Below are 21,408 nucleotides of genomic sequence, written 5' to 3' on the forward strand. Positions count from 1 at the left end.
GGGGAACTACGACCTGCAATAGGCCGGCGTAACCCCGGTAAGTTTTTTTCTCTAAAAAAGAACATGCGTCCCCCCCCCCTTAGGAGGAGAGGAGCCTCTCTGACCTATCCCCTGTAGGGACAGGAAGACACTGGCGGGAGGATGCGGGTGGGAGGCTTTTAACCTCTCTGCTTCCTGTCCCTACAGAGGTCAAGGGGCATCCTCCAAGTGGGCCGTCATGGGGGACGTATTGGAAATTTAAAAATACCCATTATCAGGCAACCATAACCTTTAGGGTGCTGTCACACGTCGCGTTTACTGCATGCGTTTAAAAACGCATTGCTACAGCTGAAGGGATATTTCCCTAATTAAACAGCTGTTAACGCTAGCGTTTACAAAACGCAAGCATTAACGCATTGTTAACGCATGTGTTAACATCGCGGTTAACGCATGCGGTTGTTAACGCATTGTTTACGCATGCGTTAACGTCGCGGTTAACACATGCGTTTTGTAAACGCTAGCGTTAACAGCTGTTTAATTTGGGTGAAGACACACATGGCGTTTTTGGGCCGTTTTTACTAAGTGCGTTTACAGATCGTTAAAAACGCATGCGTTAAAAACGCATCCGTTTTTTGAAAACGCATGCGGTTTTTGAAAACGCATGCGGTTTTGTCTGTTTTTCCGAAATTGCGCAATGAAAAATGAAAAAATCTGAAAACGCACTTAGTAAAAACGGCCCAAAAACGCCATGTGTGTCTTCACCCTTAGGGAAATATCCCTTCAGCTGTAGCAATGCGTTTTTAAACGCATGCAGTAAACGCGACGTGTGACCGCACCCTTGGATAGGTGCAGGTCTTGTATTGTTTCGGAGGAAATTAAATGATGCTAATGAGCACCCAGCACTCCTGTGTGTTATACAGGGTTCTGGGGTCTTATCCTAATTATTCCCACCCACGGCGTGATCCAGCAGCCCTGCCCGTCCTCCCTTCCTATCACAGCAGTGCATAATGCACCATTATACACCAGCACCAATGCTTCCAGGTTAGTTCACTCCACCTGTGCTATAGATTCCGAGAGCTCCATGATGTTACTGGCTCTCAAGAGGGCAGGGCTGCTTGATTCCAGCTGTGGGTGTGAATAATTAGGATAATACAAAAAAAAATTTGATGTGTCGGCATCTAAAAAATAAAAAATTAACATTTACTTACCTCCACGGGCCCGTGCTGCCCCCATATTTCAGTACATGATACAGTATTGGGAATAAGGACAGGCCGCCGAACTCACAGCTGAGCAAACGGTCATAGAGCGGAGAGACAGCAGTGTGGGGCGCCGGGAGGGAGCGCAGAGGTAAGTACACGTTTATTTTTGCTATGCAGCCCCCGCCCAACCACATACAAATTTTTTTTTTTTTTTTTAACCTCTCAGACAACTCCTTTAAAATTTGTACAAAATATTTAAAACTCCAGACGTCACTGGGAATCATTTCTCAAATAATTTGGCCTCCGTCCCCATTTAGTACCTTTTGTGGCCCATAGTAACCATATTTTCAGCTCTGCAAAAAGCCACAATCGGCAAGATAGAGGGGCAGGATCTGCCTCCTGTGACATCATCAGAAGCGCCTGCTGCTGACCATTAAGACCAAAGCTTGTGCATCTTCCACACATCCACAGGCAGGTGTAGCTTGTAGCCAACAGGCGGAATAATATACATATGGGAAAATGTGAAGGTTTATTCAATAACAAAGTTTCTGTGTCATAACTTTTGCAACAAGAGAAGCGTGCAAACCCCCCATCACACCTTCTATCTTCTCAATAATCCATCTATTGTATCAATCTATTTTATCTAGATACAATCAATAAAGATTTCCGTGGATCTATTTGAGGAGGACCGGAGGCCGGGTTCTTTTTGTGCCTGGACCCACCATTTTGATAGATTTTGCTTCTGAACTTTTCCATTTTCTTTTTGTAGATGCAATAGAGAGATTAATATTAATATTATATATATATATATATATATATATATATATATATATATATACACATACATACATATATATACACACTGTATAAATACTGATTATATATGGAGTTTTTCTGCACAAAAAATGCACTGAAAAACCCTTATGGTGCAGTCACATGTTGCAGTTAAAACCGCAGCACAATCAGCTTTGAGGTGGGTTTAGGTGCAGTTTTGTTTTTTTAACAGGTGAAAGACATTTGTGGAACAGGTTTTCCCTTCAAAATCCTTACAATTCGCCCGCTGCGCAGTCTCTGCTCTGAAGCCGGAGCTACTGAGCATGTGCTGAACCCAGCTACACAGACGCTTGCACGCAGCTACAAGAAGCTGCACACTGAAGATGTCAGGGTGCTGGAATGCAAGAGGCTACTGGAGCGTGGAGTATCCGCGCCGTGTAGCCTCAGCTCCGGCTACTCCACACCCCAGTAGCCTCTTGCGTTCCGCCTACCAATCCATCTTCAGAGTGCAGCTACGAGGAGCTGCGTGCAGTTGTCTGTGAAGTTGGGTTCTGCGCATACACAGTAGCTCCGGCTTCAGAGCAGAGACTGCGCAGCGGGCGGCTTGGGCCCCAATGCTTCTGACACATTTTTGCATGTAAACATACATATACAAAACAAAATTGTCCACAAAAAGCTTAAGCTTATTTTAACAGGGCCCAATCCCAACTCTCATATCAAACAAATGCGTATAGCTAATGCCCCAACAGTGATCGAGCGAAGGAGTGGGGACAGGGGGCCACCTGCTTCTATGGAGGCTTCTAAGAGAAGGTAAGTAGCCCATTCACCAGCACCCGGCCACTCAGAGAAATACTAAATTCCTGTAGGGTAGCATTTAGTGTTAATATTCCTAGTCACAAGTCTTACAGTAGAAGAACCAATAAGGACATTGTCAGGTTTTTCATTGACTAAAATTGTAAAAGTTATTTTGGAGTTACAGCGACAGAACATAAACAGAAATAAGTCGACGCCTGTCTGAGCAAATGTTATGAAACCAACTATAACCCTGTTATTTTCCCCACACATGATCCAAAATTAGTCTTAAAAAAACCCCACAAAGTGTCTTGCAAGTTCCGGGGCTGAACACATCCTGAAAGCAAGGTTTTTCCTTCCACTGTGTTTTTCGCTCTATGAGCAATTTCATAAACAGAGTTAATATTGAAGTTGTTCATCGTGCTGAAAAAAGTTAAAGGTTCTAAAGAGGAAAAAAATTGCATCCTCAAGCTGTGACCTGCTTTGAGGGGAGCGCTGCAATCATGGGGTAAATCTTCTCATACCCAGCCACCTACCTCCAGCTAAGACTATGGCATCCACAGAGCCGAGCAGGGGACATGAAGTCAATTCTTTAGATGCTGTGGTCATACAAACAGCAGCACCTAGTTGCAGGGGTTTATGTTTTGCTTAAAGGACATCTCCTACCTGGATGAAGGACTGTAAACCAAGCACACTGACATATTGGTGTGTGCCTCCTCGATTGTTAAATTAGCTAAATAAACGTTTTACTTACATATGTAAATAGCCCTCCGGTGCTACCCCTTACGTCATCTTCGGAAGGGAGATGCCTTCCAATCTTTAATTATTCCCGCCTTCTTCATTGTAGCCGTCCTCCTTCAGGTGCCGAGACATCACCAAGCTCTCGGCACCTATCGCCGGCCGGCTGTGCGAGAGTTAGTATCTGTGCATGCGAGATAGGTGCCCAGAGCTTGGTGACGTCACGGCTTTCGGCACCTGAAGGAGGACGGCTACAATGAAGGAGGCGGGAATAATTAAAGATCGGAAGGCATCTCCCTTCCGAAGATGACGTAGGGGGTAGCACCGGAGGGATATTTACATATGCAAGCAAAACGTTTTTTTTTTACCTAAAGTAACGATCGCCGTGCCTAAGTATGTGCCGGCATCAGTATTAAATAGCCTACTGGGTGGTCTGCTCGCATGATTTTATCATATGAGCAGTGGTAGGTTTCCTTTAAAGAGAACCTGTCACCAGGGAACCCCCTCAGTACACACAGTATCTTTTAGATGTCTTCATACATCTTCATTCCACCGATGCGTCTATCCATGTGATTAGAGCCACCATTCTTCTAAAAAAAAGTTTTTTATTGATGACCTCTGTCCTGGAGGCGGGCCGCCACAGTCCACCGTCCTGGGACACGGACACAGTCCACGGACAAGCTCTCCATCCTAACCGAAGCCGACATTGTTGATATCAAACAACCAAGTATTCCCCATCTTTCTGAGGGAGAGACTGAGCACAAATCCACCGTCTCTCCTCACCTTCCGCCTACGTTAGGAGGAAGGGGGGATATCTTGTTTGTACTGTAGCTCCTGCATGACTGGAACAGAGGAATCAATAAGTCTTTTTTTTTTATTTTTTTTTAGAAGAATGGTGGCTCTGATCCCATGGATATAGGCATCAGTGGAACATTGTAATTGGTACCACGTGTAGTTTGTGGGGGTTACCTGTTGACAGGTTCTCTTTAAAGGAAACCTACCACGTTAAATAGTAGGTGAGCTGGTGCCGGAGCATACTTTCATTAGTGTCATAAACCCCTGTATCGGGTTTAGACACTAAATCTTTATATCTTAAGGAGCTTCGGCGCACCAAGCGCACGACCGTGCACGCGCCTACATAGGAAGTGCCGGAGAGCCGGTGATGTCACGCGGCATGGTGCACCGAAGCTGCTTCACATATAAAGATTTAAAAGTGTTTAAACCGCGATACAGCAAAAGTATGCTCTGGCACCAGCGGTGCGCCGTGATTGGAGGAAGCCATGTGCATTAGCTCCTCTTCTTCCGTCGGCAATGTGCAAGTGCAGTGCTCAGCATTGAGAGTCGTGTCTCCGGCACCAGGAAAGAAGCTACTGCGCTTGCACAGAGCTCTGTTACTGCCGGAGATGTGCAGTACGTTTCAAAACACGAGCGGGGAGGCAGGTATGACGCGGCTACTAGGTTTGTAGAGTAGCCTTCGCTCCCGGGGTAATTTGCATATTCAGCCATTAAAAGGGGTTGTCCGAGTTCTTGAAAAAAAGCTAAAAGTGGCCGGGACAGGGCTGCTTAAAAAAAAGTAAAGATGTACTTACATCTCCGGTGTACTTACATATCCAGCGCTGCTGTCACTCCGGTCCGGGCGCCATGTAAACAAATATGGCCGCCGGAGCAGCTCTGGATTCAGCTTCCGGCCGGCCACGCCTATCCGTTCCTATACACAGCATTGTGTATGGGGGCCGGAAGGTTGTCGGGTCCGGCCGGAACTGAGTCCAGCGCCATGTTTGTTTACATGGCGCTGGATACCGGAGGGCACTGGAAGGTAAGTAGGACTTTATTTTTTTTAAGCAGCCCTGTCCTGGCCACTTTTAGCTTTTTTTCAAGAACTCGGACAACCCCTTTAAAGTTTATTTTGCCAGCAGCTGCATCCAGGATTCAGCCTATAACGAGATGCAGCTGCTGCAGCAATGGGCGTTACGCATAAAGTAGTTTCCCAATGTTAGATTTCTTTTACCACTCACATTATTTCATTAACAGTTGAATTTTTGATGGGTTAATTTTTAGTTGTTATTTCCAATGGAATGGTTTTATACTGTATGGTGAACACTGCGTAAAGACATGATAAACTTATATTTTACTACTTTAGCGTAAACGTTTTCAGGAAAATATTTTATTATCTACAACTTCTTTTATACTGGGGTTGGCTAATTGCGGGATAAAGGTAACTGGTAGATTGCTACTATTATGGGGTACATCCAACTTTTTGATTATTTTTTTTTTTTACACCTTTCAATACATTAATATATTTGCACTTTATCTACTTAGCCAAAAAGCGTAGTTTTTAGAGGGAAAGTCAGGACAGGACATAAGTTTGGTCACCTATTTGATCCTTGGCCACTCCAATGTTAATTTGGCCTTGAACATGGGATCACTGTCCTCCCTGACGAGATAAACTTGTGTTCCGTCTTCAGTTTAGTAGAACATTGGTTAATAATATGAAGCAACAGGTTATCATTAAATTCTAATAGTAACGAAACAGAAATCAATTACAAAAAGTTATAAAACCATTAGAAATACATATACAGCAGACAATATAAAAATGTATCCAAAAATCTTTTGATAGCCAAGTTGTATTGTTCAAGCCCTTCACGGCTGCCCTACAGCTACATACGCCCCATTGGCAAATGCCCCGTGCAGATATTTTTCATTTTGCCATCTTCTGGCGCTAATAACTTTTTCATACTTTGTTGTACGGAGCTGTGGGTGGTGTCACTTTTTGCGACTTTTGATGACGTTTTCAATGCTTCTATTTTTAGGACTGTGCGACCTTTTGATTTATTGAATATTTTTTTATATTTTTCAAAATGCCATTTTTCATTCCGCAGTTAAACGCAGTGAAAAAACTTTATTATGTTGTGCTAGATCAGGCATTTTCGAACGCAGTGATAGGTGTTTATGATTTTTACTGTTTATTTATATGACTTCTAGGGAAAGGGGGGCGATTTGAATTTTTAGGTTTACAGGCAGTCCCCTACTTAAGAACACTCGACTTACATACGACCCCTAGTTACAGACGGACCTCTGGATGTTGGTAATTTCCTGTACTTTATCCTTAGGCTACAATAATCAGCTGTAACAGTTATCACAGGCGTCTGTAATGAAGCTTTATTGTTACTCCTGGTTCTTATGACAACCCAACATTTTTAAAATCCAATTGTCACAGAGACCAAAAAAGTTCTGGTTGGGATTACAATGATAAAATATACAGTTCCGACTTACATACAAACTCAACTTAAGAACAAACCTACAGACCCTATCTTGTATGTAACCCGGGGACTGCCTGTATTTATTTTTTCTTTTTTATTTATTACTATTTTTCAGACCCCCTAGAGCCCTTTAACCCTAGCTTGTCTGAATGATCCTAACATATACTGCCATACTACAGTATGGCAGTATATGGGGATTTTGTCCTTCATCTTTTACAATGTGCAAATTGCACATTGTAATAGATAGCCCTGGATCTTTGTGACCCGTGGCTGTCATGACGGCCAATCGCCAATGCACGATGACGTCACAGGAAGCGACTATCGGAGCCAAGATGGCGTCACCCATGCGCCGCTGGCTTGTTAATGCCGCCGGCAGTTTTGCCGGCTCTGATCAAAGGGTTAAAACCCGCAGGTGGTGCTAGCACGTCTTTTTGCGCTGTGGGGTTAAAGGATAGCTACCATGTGATGTGATGCATTATGAAGCTGCACCATCCCCCAGCTACTGTGCATGAGTGATCCAGCTCAGGTTGATTAGTCATGTCTTCACCAACCTCCTTTTGTAATTACAAGTTCAGTGTCGATCTAATGTGTTGATCTAGGCAGCCAGCCTGACCCAGCTTTCCCAAGGTCCTGAATGTTATAATTGTTTTTTCAGCAAAACCACTCAGCTCAGGGATTAATCATGATATGATCCTGCATCAGTGTAACTACAGCATTCTCAGGTTATGTTTTCTTCATACTGCATCAAATCAAATGGTAGGTTTCCTTTAAAGAGAACCCGTCATGCAAAATAACCCCCCTAAACTAAATATATTTTCATAAACTGCCATTAGAGAGCATTGCCTCTATCCCTTCATTGTCCCTCTACATGCCTGTAAACCTAAGCAATGAGGTCCTAAAGCTGTATGCAAATGACCTGTGAAATGTCCAATGAAGCATTAGCATATTCAAGCTGTCCACTCTATTCATGAGTGGGAGGTACAGCCACACCCCCAGTGCATGACTGACAGCCTGTATAATGGTGTGAGGCTGTATAATGATGTGAGGCTGTATAATGATGTGAGGCTGTATAATGATGTGAGGCTGTATAATGATGTGAGGCTGTATAATGATGTGAGGCTGTATAATGATGTGAGGCTGTATAATGATGTGCTTCCTGGTGCTGGCGCCCCCTGCAGCCTGTGTGTGCATGTGTGTGTGTTTAGGAGAGATACAGCAGCTCCAGGCTGCAGCCATGTTACAGCAGAACATGTCAGATTCATGTGTAGCTGATGTCTGTGTCTCTCACCTGTATATTAGGAGGATGCAGCATGTCAGCAGATGCAGCACACACACTAGCAATGCTTTACTATACATTACACACAGACATGAGCAGGGGGAGGAGAGGGGAGGGGTAACAGGGGTGACATCACTGCCTCTGACCATGTGACCAGCCTCATTTACATGATAAAGAATAGATGATTTTACAATGAATAATGTATGAAATAACCAGATAAAGGCTGGGATGGGATCCTTGTGAGCTGCTCCAACAGGTAGAGGTGACAGGACAAGTGACACAGACCTGATGACAGGTGCCCTTTAAGAGTGGAGATCTCCGCTCCTGTTTAGAAACACAATCTTGATATTATATTACAGCGTCACAGCGCTTGGGCATTAGTATACTAGGGGAGGCATGCGGAGTGCCGCCCCCACCCTCCCTTCTTCGCTCCCGAGATGCGGTGAGGAGCATTAGAGCATGCGCAGCACCGGCTCACATGGCGGCTGCGCATGCCACCGTGAGACTTTGGTGAGGAGACCGTCGAAGTATCGCAGGGTGGCTGTGCGTACTATCACCGAAGTCTTGTGCTATGGCCTAGCTTCATCAGTCTCCTCGCCGAAGTCTCTGCATGCCTCCCCTAGTATACTAATGCCCAAGCGCTGTGACGTAGAGACAAGCGCCGAGTGAGAATCTATAGTTATAATCCATCCGCTTCGTTATTTGTTTAACCAAAACATGTGCCTGCACCCCTCACCTCGCCTTATGTGCAGGTCAGTGTGGGTCAGAATGACCATTTCCAAGTGGTAGCTTTCCTTTAAGGAAGTACTTACCTTTTCTTTTAGGATTACAGACTTCTACATCACCGATTTGCTGGAGCTTTGAGGGAGGTACATAACCAATGGGCAGGAGGTCAGATTATGGAGTGGACAGTATGGAAGTATCCAATAGGAAAAATACACAAGGCACATGAACGCTACAAGACCCCGTGACCTCAGCCAGTATTCTAGTATGTGCAAGTAAACAGAATATAGGAATATGACCGATTTTAGGATAACAAGAAAATAAATTTAAGGTTTACTAGACTTACAACTCCTTGTGTTTATCTTCAGCCAAGATCTGATCGTTTGCCTTCAAGCCGTACCTGCGGAGAAAGAAGAAATGTTTTCTTAAGTGTCAGGTTAACAACATTTTCTTCAGTAAGCAAACACAACAAGAAACCAATGACCAAATCCTAAAAGCTTAAAGGGGTATTCTCTCGTCTGGGCATTCACATTCAGTTTGATTATATATATATTTTGAAGATAATTTCTCATAAATGTAGTGATATGGTCCCTTAGAAACAAGACTGTGTCCTTGGATACGACCACCTCTGCTGGAGGGATTGCACAAAGAAACAAAATGTTTTTTGTATATGAAATGTCCAGGTGTTACTGCAGGTCCCGCAGCCGTCCTGTGGTAATGATCGCTGAATCCGGGAGGTCAGGCAGGACTCAATAGCGCAAGTCTGGTCACTGCTGCCAGAGTGTGGGGTGGTCGTATCCAAGGAAGCCATCTGGTTTCTAAGGGACAACATGGCTACATTTATGAGAAATTATCTTCACACAGGAACGGTTTTTTAATAACTAATTAATGTAAATGCCCAGATGGGAAAACCCCTTTAAGAAAGCCTGGTATATACCATATAAAAGTAAGAGGGTAGGAAAACGTAGAGGTCAGTACAGTATCAGAGAACTGTGTCAATTTGCATGTATCCTCATGTGGATACTTTCAAATTTCGCACCCGGCATTAGATCATGGCTAAAACCCTCACTAATTCTTGCGCAGATTAAAGTAAACAGATTTGACAGATGGAAGTCAGCGCAATAATAGGTTTAACCGATTACATGGATCAGAAATACAGAGGTAATTACCTTATTACTTCTACCTCACATCGCTGCTCCTTAGAGAGTCACCAGGATATACTGACTATTGCTACACTCAGCCCAAGAATAGGATTTGATATTCCATCCAGTGGGTCTCCGGGTGAAGGGTTCCCATTAAACGCTTATTATATTTTGATAGATCTGGCGGACGCGGCACCTAATGCGTTTATGATTTTTACTATTTATATTTTTATGACTTCTAGGGAAAGGGGGGCGATTCGAATTTTTAGTTTTTAATAGAATTTTCTCTTCTTTTTTTTTTTTTTTAAATTTTACCATTTTTCAAACTCCCTAGGGTACTTTAACCCTAGGTAGACTGATTGATCCTACCACATACTGCAATACTACAGTATGGCAGTATATGGGGATTTTGCACACCATCTATTACAATGTGCAAATTGCACATTATAATAGATAGACTAAAACATGACAGCCTCGGATCTTTGTGTGACCTGAGGCTGTCATGGCAATGGATCGCCGCTCCCGGATGACGTCACAGGGATCGACAATCGGAGCCAAGATGGCTCGTTATTGCTTCCAGCAGCTTTGCCGGCGGAAATCAAAGGGTTAACACCTGCGATCAGTGCTAGCTTCATTGTGAGTACGAAGAGGGCTCCGCCCGTGAGACCGCTTCTAACCCCCCACCCCCCCGTACAGATACTTCTTATTGCACTATGGGGTTCATTACAGATGTGTGCACTCAAAGGAAGTTTATGGTTAATTATAAAATATTTTCCTATGATGATTAAGATGGAGACAATACAATGTAAGGAAAACCCACTTGTCCAGAAAGTCCTTGTCCACAACAGCACAGATATCCAGGAGGGGGTTCCCCATGCCAAAAAGGAGATTTTCACTGAAATAAAAAAAGGGTAATACAATCAGTTACATGTTACTTTTTAGTCGATATTTAGTTTGCAACACGTAATTATTTAAAATAACACATAATTATGATAAATAAAGAGCAGAAATAGAGTCATTTTGTAATATTGGCATACATGTACAATGTCAATGGGATGTACAAGTGTATAATAGTAACAAACATGGGGCCAAAATAAAAAATAAAATAACTGGGAGGAAACCAGAACTGATATTTTTAATTCTTTGCAGCAAACATTGGTACAGCACAACACACTCCTGATAAAAGTGCCACGGATTTACCTTAAAGGGGTTTGCCTGTATCAAGAAAATTCTCCAATTTCAATCCCGTAGATCATTTTTAACCCCCCCCCCCCCTACTTTACAATTTTACGCAGTTTTATTGCTCTTTTAGCTCCTAACTCAGTGACGGTCAGTGTGGGCGGGCACTAGCCGAGCAGACACTTCATGATCCCTCTAGTTCTATGTGCTGACAATGTGCGTGGATTATCAGGGTACAGGTTTATATACACTTTCATTTAGCTTCCAAACATTCACATTTACTCTCCTCACGCGCCAATCTGCCGACCATAAAGTCATAGAGACAGATTGGACTTGTATCTGTGAAATACTATATATTTGTCTAGAACAGTGAATTACATAACGTGTTATTTTGTTATCCAGAGTACATTTAAAGAGGACCTGTCACCATGAAAGTATTCATATGGGGGGAGGGTTTCGCCCTGCTCGCTCCTTAGGCCATTGGAGACTTCCGCACCTCATGCAGCAGTCACCGCCGTTAATCCCGCCCCCTCATAAATACGCATAAGAACGGTCCAGCGTTTGTAGTGTACAGCGCACAGCAGTGTTACAGTTATCAGAGTTTTCCAATAACGCTATCGGTGTAACACTGCTGTGTCCGTTCTAGCACTAGGAGCTGCTTTACTTTAGTAACATCTCCTAGTACGGTTTTTGAGGGTAACAGGTCGTCTTTAAGAAACTTGTCTTCGTGGGAGGAATATCCCTTTAAGACTGTAATGTTTAATAATTATAATGGAAGCTCAGCCAAAAGTAGCTGCATTATAAAACTCACTGAAAAATTATTTTTTATTATGCAATACTCTAGAAGGGGTCATCAGCGCAGAAAAGGACACTCACAATTTCTCCCTCCGTCACGTTAGACGGTTGCACAGCTTTTCGGTTTTGCAGCGCTTAAGCCACCCTTATGCAAGGTTAAGTAGATTAGCTGAGATTACACAGTAATACACCGGGGTGAAAAAGCACGGCATGGGATTACAGATGCATAAAAGAATGTAATATTGATTCCAGCATTCCCGCTTTTATGTGAAATCTCACCTGCTTTTTGGCCAGAGATTGGTCACCTCTGGAGGCTGAGAGGGAGTGTCACTTCAGACACGAATCTTTGGTGGAAACATACTTTTATTGTCATATTAAATATAATAATCTCCTCAAACCCATCCCAAATCGCATGCCTTTCTGTGAGCTACAGCATCAGATTTCTAAGGTTCTGTAGCTCAAACTATGGTTGCACCAATAACAGAATTTTGAGTGAGATACGATACACAGAAAAGTATCACGATACTCGATAAAACAAAGAAAAGAAAAAAAGTATTATCATCTGAATTTTTAGGGTCCAGTCACATGTGGAGGTTAAAAATGCTATGCACGCCTCCGGGGCCGGGGCTCAGCCCAATCACATATGTATTTTAATTGAAACACATGAGATCAGTAACGGTCGCCAGTGTTTTGCAAGAAGGGCTTTAGTGTTTTATGACCGTTTATACATTGTAAAGGTTGTCCTGTTAATGTTAACATAAAATAGTGTACTAAGCAGTATAATTTAGGGCTCATTTAGATGGACGTTTTTGAGGTTTTGATGTACGCTATCCCTTTTTTAAGGATGGCAAACGGACACACGGTTTCCTATGGGTCTGTTCACATGTCAGTTTTTATTTATGGATGTGTAGACAGTGAAAAAAAAAGCAAAAAAAAGCAGCATGCATTAATTTGTCTCCCATGCTGACCATGCACATGGATGAAATGGATCCGCATGCATGACATCCATATGCAGAGTGTTTTTTCTCATATGTTGCTAGTCAACTAACTGGGCAGGGCAATAAGTAGATTGGAAACCCATCATTTTTTTTTTTTTTTTTTTGCATATGTGAAAAAAACGTATGACGTACGTACGTGAAATGAAACAGATACAATATGGACTGAACACAGACATCGCATTCGCATTTGTTGCACATGCGCAGCAGACGCCCGTCTGAATGAGCTCTTATTTGTTGTCTTGCAGTTAAATTAAAAAAATCTTTATAATATGCTGTATATACTCGAGTATAAGCCGACCCAAGTATAAGCCGTGGCCCCTAATTTTACCACAAAAACCTGGGAAAACCTATTGACTCGAGTATAAGCCGAGGGTGGGAAATGCATTGGTCACAGCCTCCCCATTATATAGCCAGCCCATATCCCCCAGTATATATAGCCTGCCAGCCCGTATCCCCCAGTATATATAACCTGCCAGCCCATATCCCCCAGTATAAATAACCTGCCAGCCCATATCCCCCAGTATATATAACCTGCCAGCCCATATCCCCCAGTATATATAACCTGCCAGCCCATATCCCCCAGTATATATAACCTGCCAGCCCATATCCCCCAGTATATATAACCTGCCAGCCCATATCCCCCAGTATATAGCCTGCCAGCCCATATCCCCCAGTATATAACCTGCCAGCCGCTGCATCCCCCAGTATATAGCCAGCACCTGCCCCCCAGTATATAACCTGCCAGCCCATATCCCCCAGTATATAACCTGCCAGCCCATATCCCCCAGTATATAGCCTGCCAGCCCATATCCCCCAGTATATAGCCGGCCAGCCCATATCCCCCAGTATATAGCCGGCCAGCCCATATCCCCCAGTATATAACCTGCCAGCCCATATCCCCCAGTATATAACCAGCAGCGGGGGAAGCCAGAGTTTTGATATATTTTTTTTTTTACTCGAGTATAAGCTGAGTTTGGGTTTTCAGCACATTTTTTTGTGCTGTAAAACTAGGCTTATACTTGAGTATATATGGTACTTCAAAATAATAATAATAATAATAAATGTAATGATATAAAGATCTGAGAGATGTATCTTTATGTACCAGTGCATTAAGCCTATGTTACAGTGAAACTCTATGGAGGATGTAGTGAACCTCTTAGTTACATGAAATCTTCCTATTGATAACCAGTAAGCCCATAGATCAGTGGTGGCGAACCTATGGCACTGGTGCCAGAGGCGGCACTCGGAGCCTTCTCTGTGGGCACCCAGGCCATCACCCCAGAATAGAGCTCACCCTACAGAGCTCAAAGAATGCAGGGCCAACGATTCTTCCTGTACACAGGGACCCTGTAGAGAAGCTGCAGCTGTCTGAATTTGCCCTACTCCTTTCAACTGCGTTGTTGTCCTCAGCAATAAATTACTGCCTACATTGCTGTGCTGGCACTTTGCCATAAAAAGGTGGCTTCTGGTTGAAGTTTGGGCACTCATGATCTAAAAGGTTTGCCATCACTGCCATAGATAAATGTCCTGCATCTCTATGGCAAATGGTGCAGTCTGGAGGTCTTGAGTTCAAATCCTAGGCAGTGCAAAAAATTATGCAACTGAATACAATGGAGACCTGTGTCTGGGGAAGCCCTGGGCGATGTAGAGAGACCATATATGGACAGATGATGATATTACCCTGTTGAGGTGGTCCCTGCTATAACCCGACACATCTATTAAGATGGATTCCCTGCCCGATGTCTCTTCTGGTTAATCCCCTGTAGACAGATACTAGTGGGGGGGGTGGGGGGGATATTAGGATTTATTCCTTCTCCCGTAGAAGCAGTGAAATCACAAATTCTTGCGCAGTGCAAACAATTTGCCACTAGAATTGTGAATATGCCCCTGCCCCATGCCTGTGCTCCATTGCCAAACCAGAAAACTTTAGTTTGCAGGTTTTTAGACCAATCTACAGCAGGCCTAAGCCTCTTGATGTATCCTCCGCAATGAGGTAGGAGGGTAGACCGCTATCATACACCAGGCGCAATCGTTAACATTGCATTAACATTTGCGTTTTGTAAACACGTGTTAACAGCTGTTTAATTCGGCAAATCTCTCTTCAGCTTTTGCAATGTGTTTTTAAAGGCATGTGTTAAACCTGATGTGTGACCCAACCCCAAATGAGGCCTTGTCCAGTTGGCTGCTTGTAGCAGTTGCATCGCAACAGTCTTGCAGCATCTAAAAGATCTATTAATACCAATGTATGGCGTGGGGGAGAAACGCTGCAATGACTGGCCCTAGGTCATAAGAAATGGCCTTAAGTTTCTAAGCTTTAACAAAATCGTACTAAGTCTCCAGGGAAAGTGCAATTTTGGGGGAAACAGGGTATCAATACTACATACACCACCGAAACAAATACTACATACACCACCGAAACAAATACTACATACACCACCGAAACAAATCTAGGATGCTACAAATCAATGTATGCTTCTTCTAACAGCTACTTTACTGCAACAGATACAAATTAACAGCAATTTACCCAACACATGAAAAATTCTATGCGTCTTTGCGTCTGTAACCACTCTCCAAACCAGTCCGAAAGCATTAACATCAATCGTTCAGCCCCATTCAATGAACACGTCAGCCCTAGATAAGCAGCGGAAGATGTAACAGTGACCAGGCAGATAACTCAGCTGGAAGCGTCTGATCCCTACAATGCTCAAGGCAACAGTCAGGCTGTTACTGCACATTGTCACTGACTGTCCGCCAGGTCTGCCCATTGCTGACCATTTGAATTGGAGTTTATTCAGGCATGGAATTAATCCAGTGAAATGTGAAAGAGCTATAAAAAGAAAATAAGCCAAGAAAACAAAGACTAAAGTCCAGGAATTTACAAGGCCGCGTCTATCTATAGCGTTACTATGGGGATATTTAGGCGCTCATAAATCTATATTCAATTTTATGGTTTGGAAAATATCTCCATTAAAGCATACACCAGGATTTTAGTGTACAGGCGGTCCCCTACTTAAGGAAGCCTAACTTACAGACGACCGCTAGTTACAGACGGCCCCCTGTGACCTCTGGTGACCTCTCTGGATGTTACTATAGTCCCAGGCTGCAATTATCAGCTGTAAGACGTCTGTAATGAAGATTTATGGATAATCTTTGGTCCTAATACGGCACAAAATTTTAAAACTCCAATTGTCACTGGGGCAAAAAAAAAAAAAAATTGTCTGGAGCTACAATGATAAAATATACAGTTTCGACTTGCATACAAATTCAACTTAAGAACAAACCTACAGAACTGATCTTGTCTGTAACCCGGGGACTGTCTGGTATAAGTAGGGACATGCCTTTTCGCCCTACAATGTCCTACCTCCCATACGACAGAAAAATGTCAGACACAATACACACCTTCTAAAAGTGATGAAAAATGATGAGAAAAATAAAAATTGTGCCTTTATCTTACGGCCTCTGCTGTGAAACATCCCGTTTTCCTTGGAGTCAATTACAGATATCCCAAATGCATGTAGGTTTTAAGGCTACATTCACACAAACGTATGCGGATGTATTTACGGCCGATATGCGTCACCCATACACTTCTATGGCCTCACGGCGCTCAACGGGAGCGGTACAATGCAGAACCGTACCGCTCCCTACCCCGTAGAAAGATCGGCCATGTCCCATCTCTCTATGGTGCGCCATAGATTCCTATAGAGAGGAACAGGGATGAGCAGAACTCTCCCCCAGCACTGCCGTGTGCCCACCGTGCTACGGTACAGCGGGCAACAGCAGTGTGAATGTAGCCTTAGACTTTTAAAAAATATATTTTATAAAAAAAAATTTAAAAAATATTCAACACGACACCCTTAACTTTTTAATACTTCACTGTATGGTGTTAAAAATATTTTACTTTTTGTAGGACAAGTTGATATTGGAAACTGGGATATTTTGAGATGCAGGGGGGGGGGGATTTTAATTTTTACTATTTTTTCAGGCCCCCTATATCCTGTTTGTGTGTTCACCATGGCCTCACGATCTCACTGTAGGAGAAGAGAAAAAAGATATAAACAAAGACACAACTACATGGCAAGAAGGGAGCGTGTGCAGAGGAGCAAACGTGAACCGTCAGAAGGAATATTTTCTAGCTTAATTTTTGACTGAATGGCGATAGAAACATTCATGGAAAACAAATGTGTAATCGGTGACTGGAAACTATTTGGTTGTTATGTTAGTTGGATGAGGACATCTTAAATGCTATAAATAAATGAAACAAAACTCAATGTCATTAGTCACACAATGGAGCTTAAATAGTTTGATTTTATGATTCACAATATTTTATGACCTCTCTAAATTAGGCGGAGTTATCACCAAGATGGCCGCCACTGGAAACTACAAGTCCCATGATCCGTTAGATCTCAGTAACTCCTCCTCCCTCTTATGCTCTGCCCCCAGTGATGATGTAACAGACTGTCCTGCTCTGTTACCATAGTAATGATGTGTAACTGCCATCACCACACACCGGCCATACTGGATGCACTGCAACCAACCGACTACAGCCAAACATAGTGGTGATCACATGACCTGCCCAGGCAGCTGCAGGACATGTGATATGGACATGTGACCAGCGGCACCTTCTGTCCTGTGTCTTCTCCGCGCGGAGGAAATTATCGGACTGATTAAAGGGCCGGGAGCATTATAATTCTCCATTACAGTCTATGTCAGCAGAATTTTTCTGCTAACGGGAGCAACATTTTAAATAACAACTAATTACACATCAGCTTCTATTTTACTGACCCATTTGTATATGAATTATGCTGATTCCTGGAACACCCCTTTAAATGAAAAGGGAGAGAACATCCCTCTGAAATGTAACATGTCAGGGCCAAACGCAAGTCAGCAAAATAAAACAGAAAAAAAAGCATCAAATCAACAGTTTAAACAGGTGAAAGGTGGAGTGACCTTGTACTAACCACATGAAGAATTACTTGTTAACCAGAACAAGATGTGAGCAGTGAGGACATCGGACAAAATGAACCTGCTACAGATAAAATAATCAAAAATTTTCCACTCCAGGTTCTCTTGGTTTGGTCGGGTTTTGCGGAGAATACCGAATATACTCATGTAGAAGCAGAGTTATTCAGCACAAAAAAGCTTATACCTCAGCTTATACACAAGTCATAAAATAAATAAATGTATATACCTCAGCTTATACACAAGTCAAAATAAATAAATGTATAAACCTCACCTTCCGGTGCCCCCCCCCCCCCCGATGCTCCGGTCCCTGCGGCTCCTCTTCTGTAACAAGTGGCAGAGACACGGCCATACGCTCTGCCGGCGCCTACTAGGACGTCATCAGCAGAGCACACGGCCATACGCTCTGCCGGCGCCTACTAGGACGTCATTAGCAGAGCACACGGCCACGTCCCTGCCGGCGCCTACTAGGACGTCATTAGCAGAGCACATGGCCACGTCCCTGCCGGCGCCTACTAGGACGTCATTAGCAGAGCACATGGCCACGTCCCTGCCGGCGCCTACTAGGACGTCATTAGCAGAGCCCATGGCCACGTCCCTGCCGGCGCCTACTAGGACGTCATTAGCAGAGCCCATGGCCACGTCCCTGCCGGCGCCTACTAGGACAACATTAGCAGAGCACATGGCCACGTCCCTGCCGGCGCATACTAGGACGTCATTAGCAGAGCTCATGACCGTGTCTCTGGACGGCGCCTACTAGGACGTCATTAGCAGAGCACATGGCCACGTCCCTGCCGGCGCCTACTAGGATGTCATTAACAGAGCACATGGCCACATCCCTGCCGGCGCCTACTAGGACGTCATTAGCAGAGCTCATGGCCACGTCCCTGCCGGCGCCTACTAGGACGTCATTAGCAGAGCACATGGCCACGTCCCTGCCGGCGCCTACTAGGATGTCATTAACAGAGCACATGGCCACATCCCTGCCGGCGCCTACTAGGACGTCATTAGCAGAGCTCATGGCCACGTCCCTGCCGGCGCCTACTAGGACATCATTAGCAGAGCTCATGGCCACGTCCCTGCCGGCGCCTACTAGGACGTCATTAGCAGAGCACACGGCCACGTCCCTGCCGGCGCCTACTAGGACGTCATTAGCAGAGCACACGGCCACGTCCCTGCCGGCGCCTACTAGGACGTCATTAGCAGAGCTCATGACCGCGTCTCTGGCCGGCGCCTACTAGGACGTCATTAGCAGAGCTCATGGCCACGTCCCTGCCGGCGCCTACTAGGACGTCATTAGCAGAGCTCATGGCCACGTCCCTGCCGGCGCCTACTAGGACGTCATTAGCAGAGCTCATGGCCACGTCTCTGGCCGGCTGTTACAGAAGACAGAAAAGGAGCCGCGCCAAACATCAGGTCCACCCAAAGTGGAGTATATAAAATTATTTTTTAAGTGCTGGACAAACAGGGGGCTGACCATATACCACAGGGGGCTGGCAGGCTATACGCCACAGGGGGCTGGCAGGCTATACGCCACAGGGGGCTGGCAGGCTATACGCCACAGGGGGCTGGCAGGCTATACGCCACAGGGGGCTGGCAGGCTATACGCCACAGGGGGCTGTGACCAATGTATTTCCCAACTTGGCTTATACTAAGAGTTTAGTATTTTCCAGTTTTAAGTGGTAAAATTAGGGGCCTCTGCTGAAAAATCGGGTCGGTTTATACCAAAATTAACTGGTATAAACAAACTCAACCACAATAGGAGGATTTATTTTTTTTTTTTTAAATCCCTTTACATAATATTAGGCTCTGTAAATGCAGAATGCCTGTAGCCTCGGATTATGACCTGTTGCAGATTTCCCAGTGTATCGGCCCCTATAGAATTTGATATATGTGAAATCCTTTCCATCCAATACACGGTAAGTGACCCTGCTTCTTCTCTCGAGCAGCTGAAAATCCTCCCAAGAGCTCGCCCATCGCATGAGAACAGGGCTGCCGGTTTCGGATGGTTCATGCAGATGTCAGTGATAAGGAACAAATTCCATAAGTGTTTCTGTTCGCTCATGTCTCCACATGTATCCGAGAAATAAACTGTTACACTGACCCCGTGCTCGTCCATTCATCTGGATGCACATTATAAATAACAAGCACTTGGTCTGAGGGCGATAACTAAACACCGATTCACACCAATTCCATTATTGGTTAATAATTTCCCCGGCTTGCCACACACACAAAACAAATCATTCATCACCTCCATCAGACGAGCTGGCCGAGGCAGAACGGAGGTGTACAGGAAGAGGAAAATACTTCTCTAGAGATTTAGTCACACATGTTTTTGCAGTTTTTGTGGCACAGGGGTTCGGGAACTCAAATCCCACCAGTCCCATCACATTTCAGGGTCAGAGAAATTAGACAGAGTGTCTGAAAAGGACCAGCTTACCCGATGTTATCCAACATGCTCAGACCGTGGGATCTGACCTGTACACAGACTGAGCATGTTCGTATGCCAAGACGTAGAGTTCAATGGCGGCATTGGTTCCCAGCAAGCGTGCATTGCTCCGGCAAACCTGAGTATATTGTAGCTCCGTATGCACACAAAGCTCCCGAAAAAAAATACCAGGTTTCAAGCCTTAAAGCATTTATGATTTTACCAAAAATTGATTTTAAAGGGAGTCACTTATGACAAACAGAACGATGCCCACATTGTGTTTCTTGCCCTTTTCTTTCCAAAGTTTTGGCATTTTCTGTTTCGAAATTGTTTGGCCAAAATCTTTTTCATCAGGGGTGAAGTGTGGGCAGAGAGTACCTCCTGCATCTGCCCTGAAGCAGAGTAACATTCACTCTGCCCACAGACTCCTTGATACCGTGTGTTCTCTCATTCAATAATTTAGCAGCAAATCCATACAGATCCCTACAGTTTTCATCACATGGAGGGGCACAACACAAGTAATAAGTAGTAGTAATCATAAGTAAAAAAAAAAAAAAAAAAAAAAATTAAAAAATTGCATGCGGTGTCTAGTCTGTGCTGTGTGAAAACTAAGGGTGATAGCACACGTTCAGTTTTTCAGATGCAGTTTTTGAAGCCAAAAGCAGGTGTGGATCATAATGGGTGACACAATTGAAAGGTCCTGTTCCTCCTCCTACTTTTACTCCATTCCTGGTTTGGGCCTCAAAAACTGCATCTGAAAAACTGAACGTGTGACATCACCCTTAGGGGTAATAGTTTCTCTGCATTGAGTAAAATGTGGGGAGGGGATGGAGCACGAGCTAAAGAAAGAGAAATTTCTGTGGAATCACAGAATAGGATGGAGGGCAAGGTATGGAACAGGGGAGATTTTGTACCTCACTAAACTGTGTAGGAGACGTCTGTATCTGTGAACCTGTAGATTTGTTTACAAGATGGTTTCACAGGGCAAGGCAGCGCAAGGGAGAGCAGGTACTGTAGAACTGGGTTTATCTAAGGAGGATAGCAAAGAAACTACTGGATATAGGTAACAAAGATAATTGTTCTACATCCCAAGAGCAATTGATTTGGGTAAAAATAAAATAAATTAGATGATACAGTTGTGCTTTCACCAGAGCTGTGGCCGGGCT

At 44.1% G+C, this 21,408-nt stretch overlaps 1 protein-coding gene across 2 annotated transcripts in view; it reads right to left on the minus strand.

The window, feature by feature from the left end:
- Window positions 1-21,408, minus strand: part of ADK (adenosine kinase) — a 134,116-nt gene that overhangs the window by 89,648 nt on the left and 23,060 nt on the right. For both annotated transcript variants that reach the window (XM_072131237.1, XM_072131236.1), the window contains exons 2-3: window positions 10,704-10,778; window positions 9,088-9,141 (exon numbers count right to left, since the gene is read on the minus strand). In XM_072131237.1, coding sequence (XP_071987338.1) covers window positions 9,088-9,141; window positions 10,704-10,778 — 129 coding nt within the window. The remainder of the gene's footprint in view (window positions 1-9,087; window positions 9,142-10,703; window positions 10,779-21,408) is intronic.

The sequence above is a fragment of the Engystomops pustulosus genome, chromosome 11 (assembly GCF_040894005.1).
Source record: "Engystomops pustulosus chromosome 11, aEngPut4.maternal, whole genome shotgun sequence".
In the NCBI taxonomy this organism is placed as follows: Eukaryota; Metazoa; Chordata; class Amphibia; order Anura; family Leptodactylidae; genus Engystomops; species Engystomops pustulosus.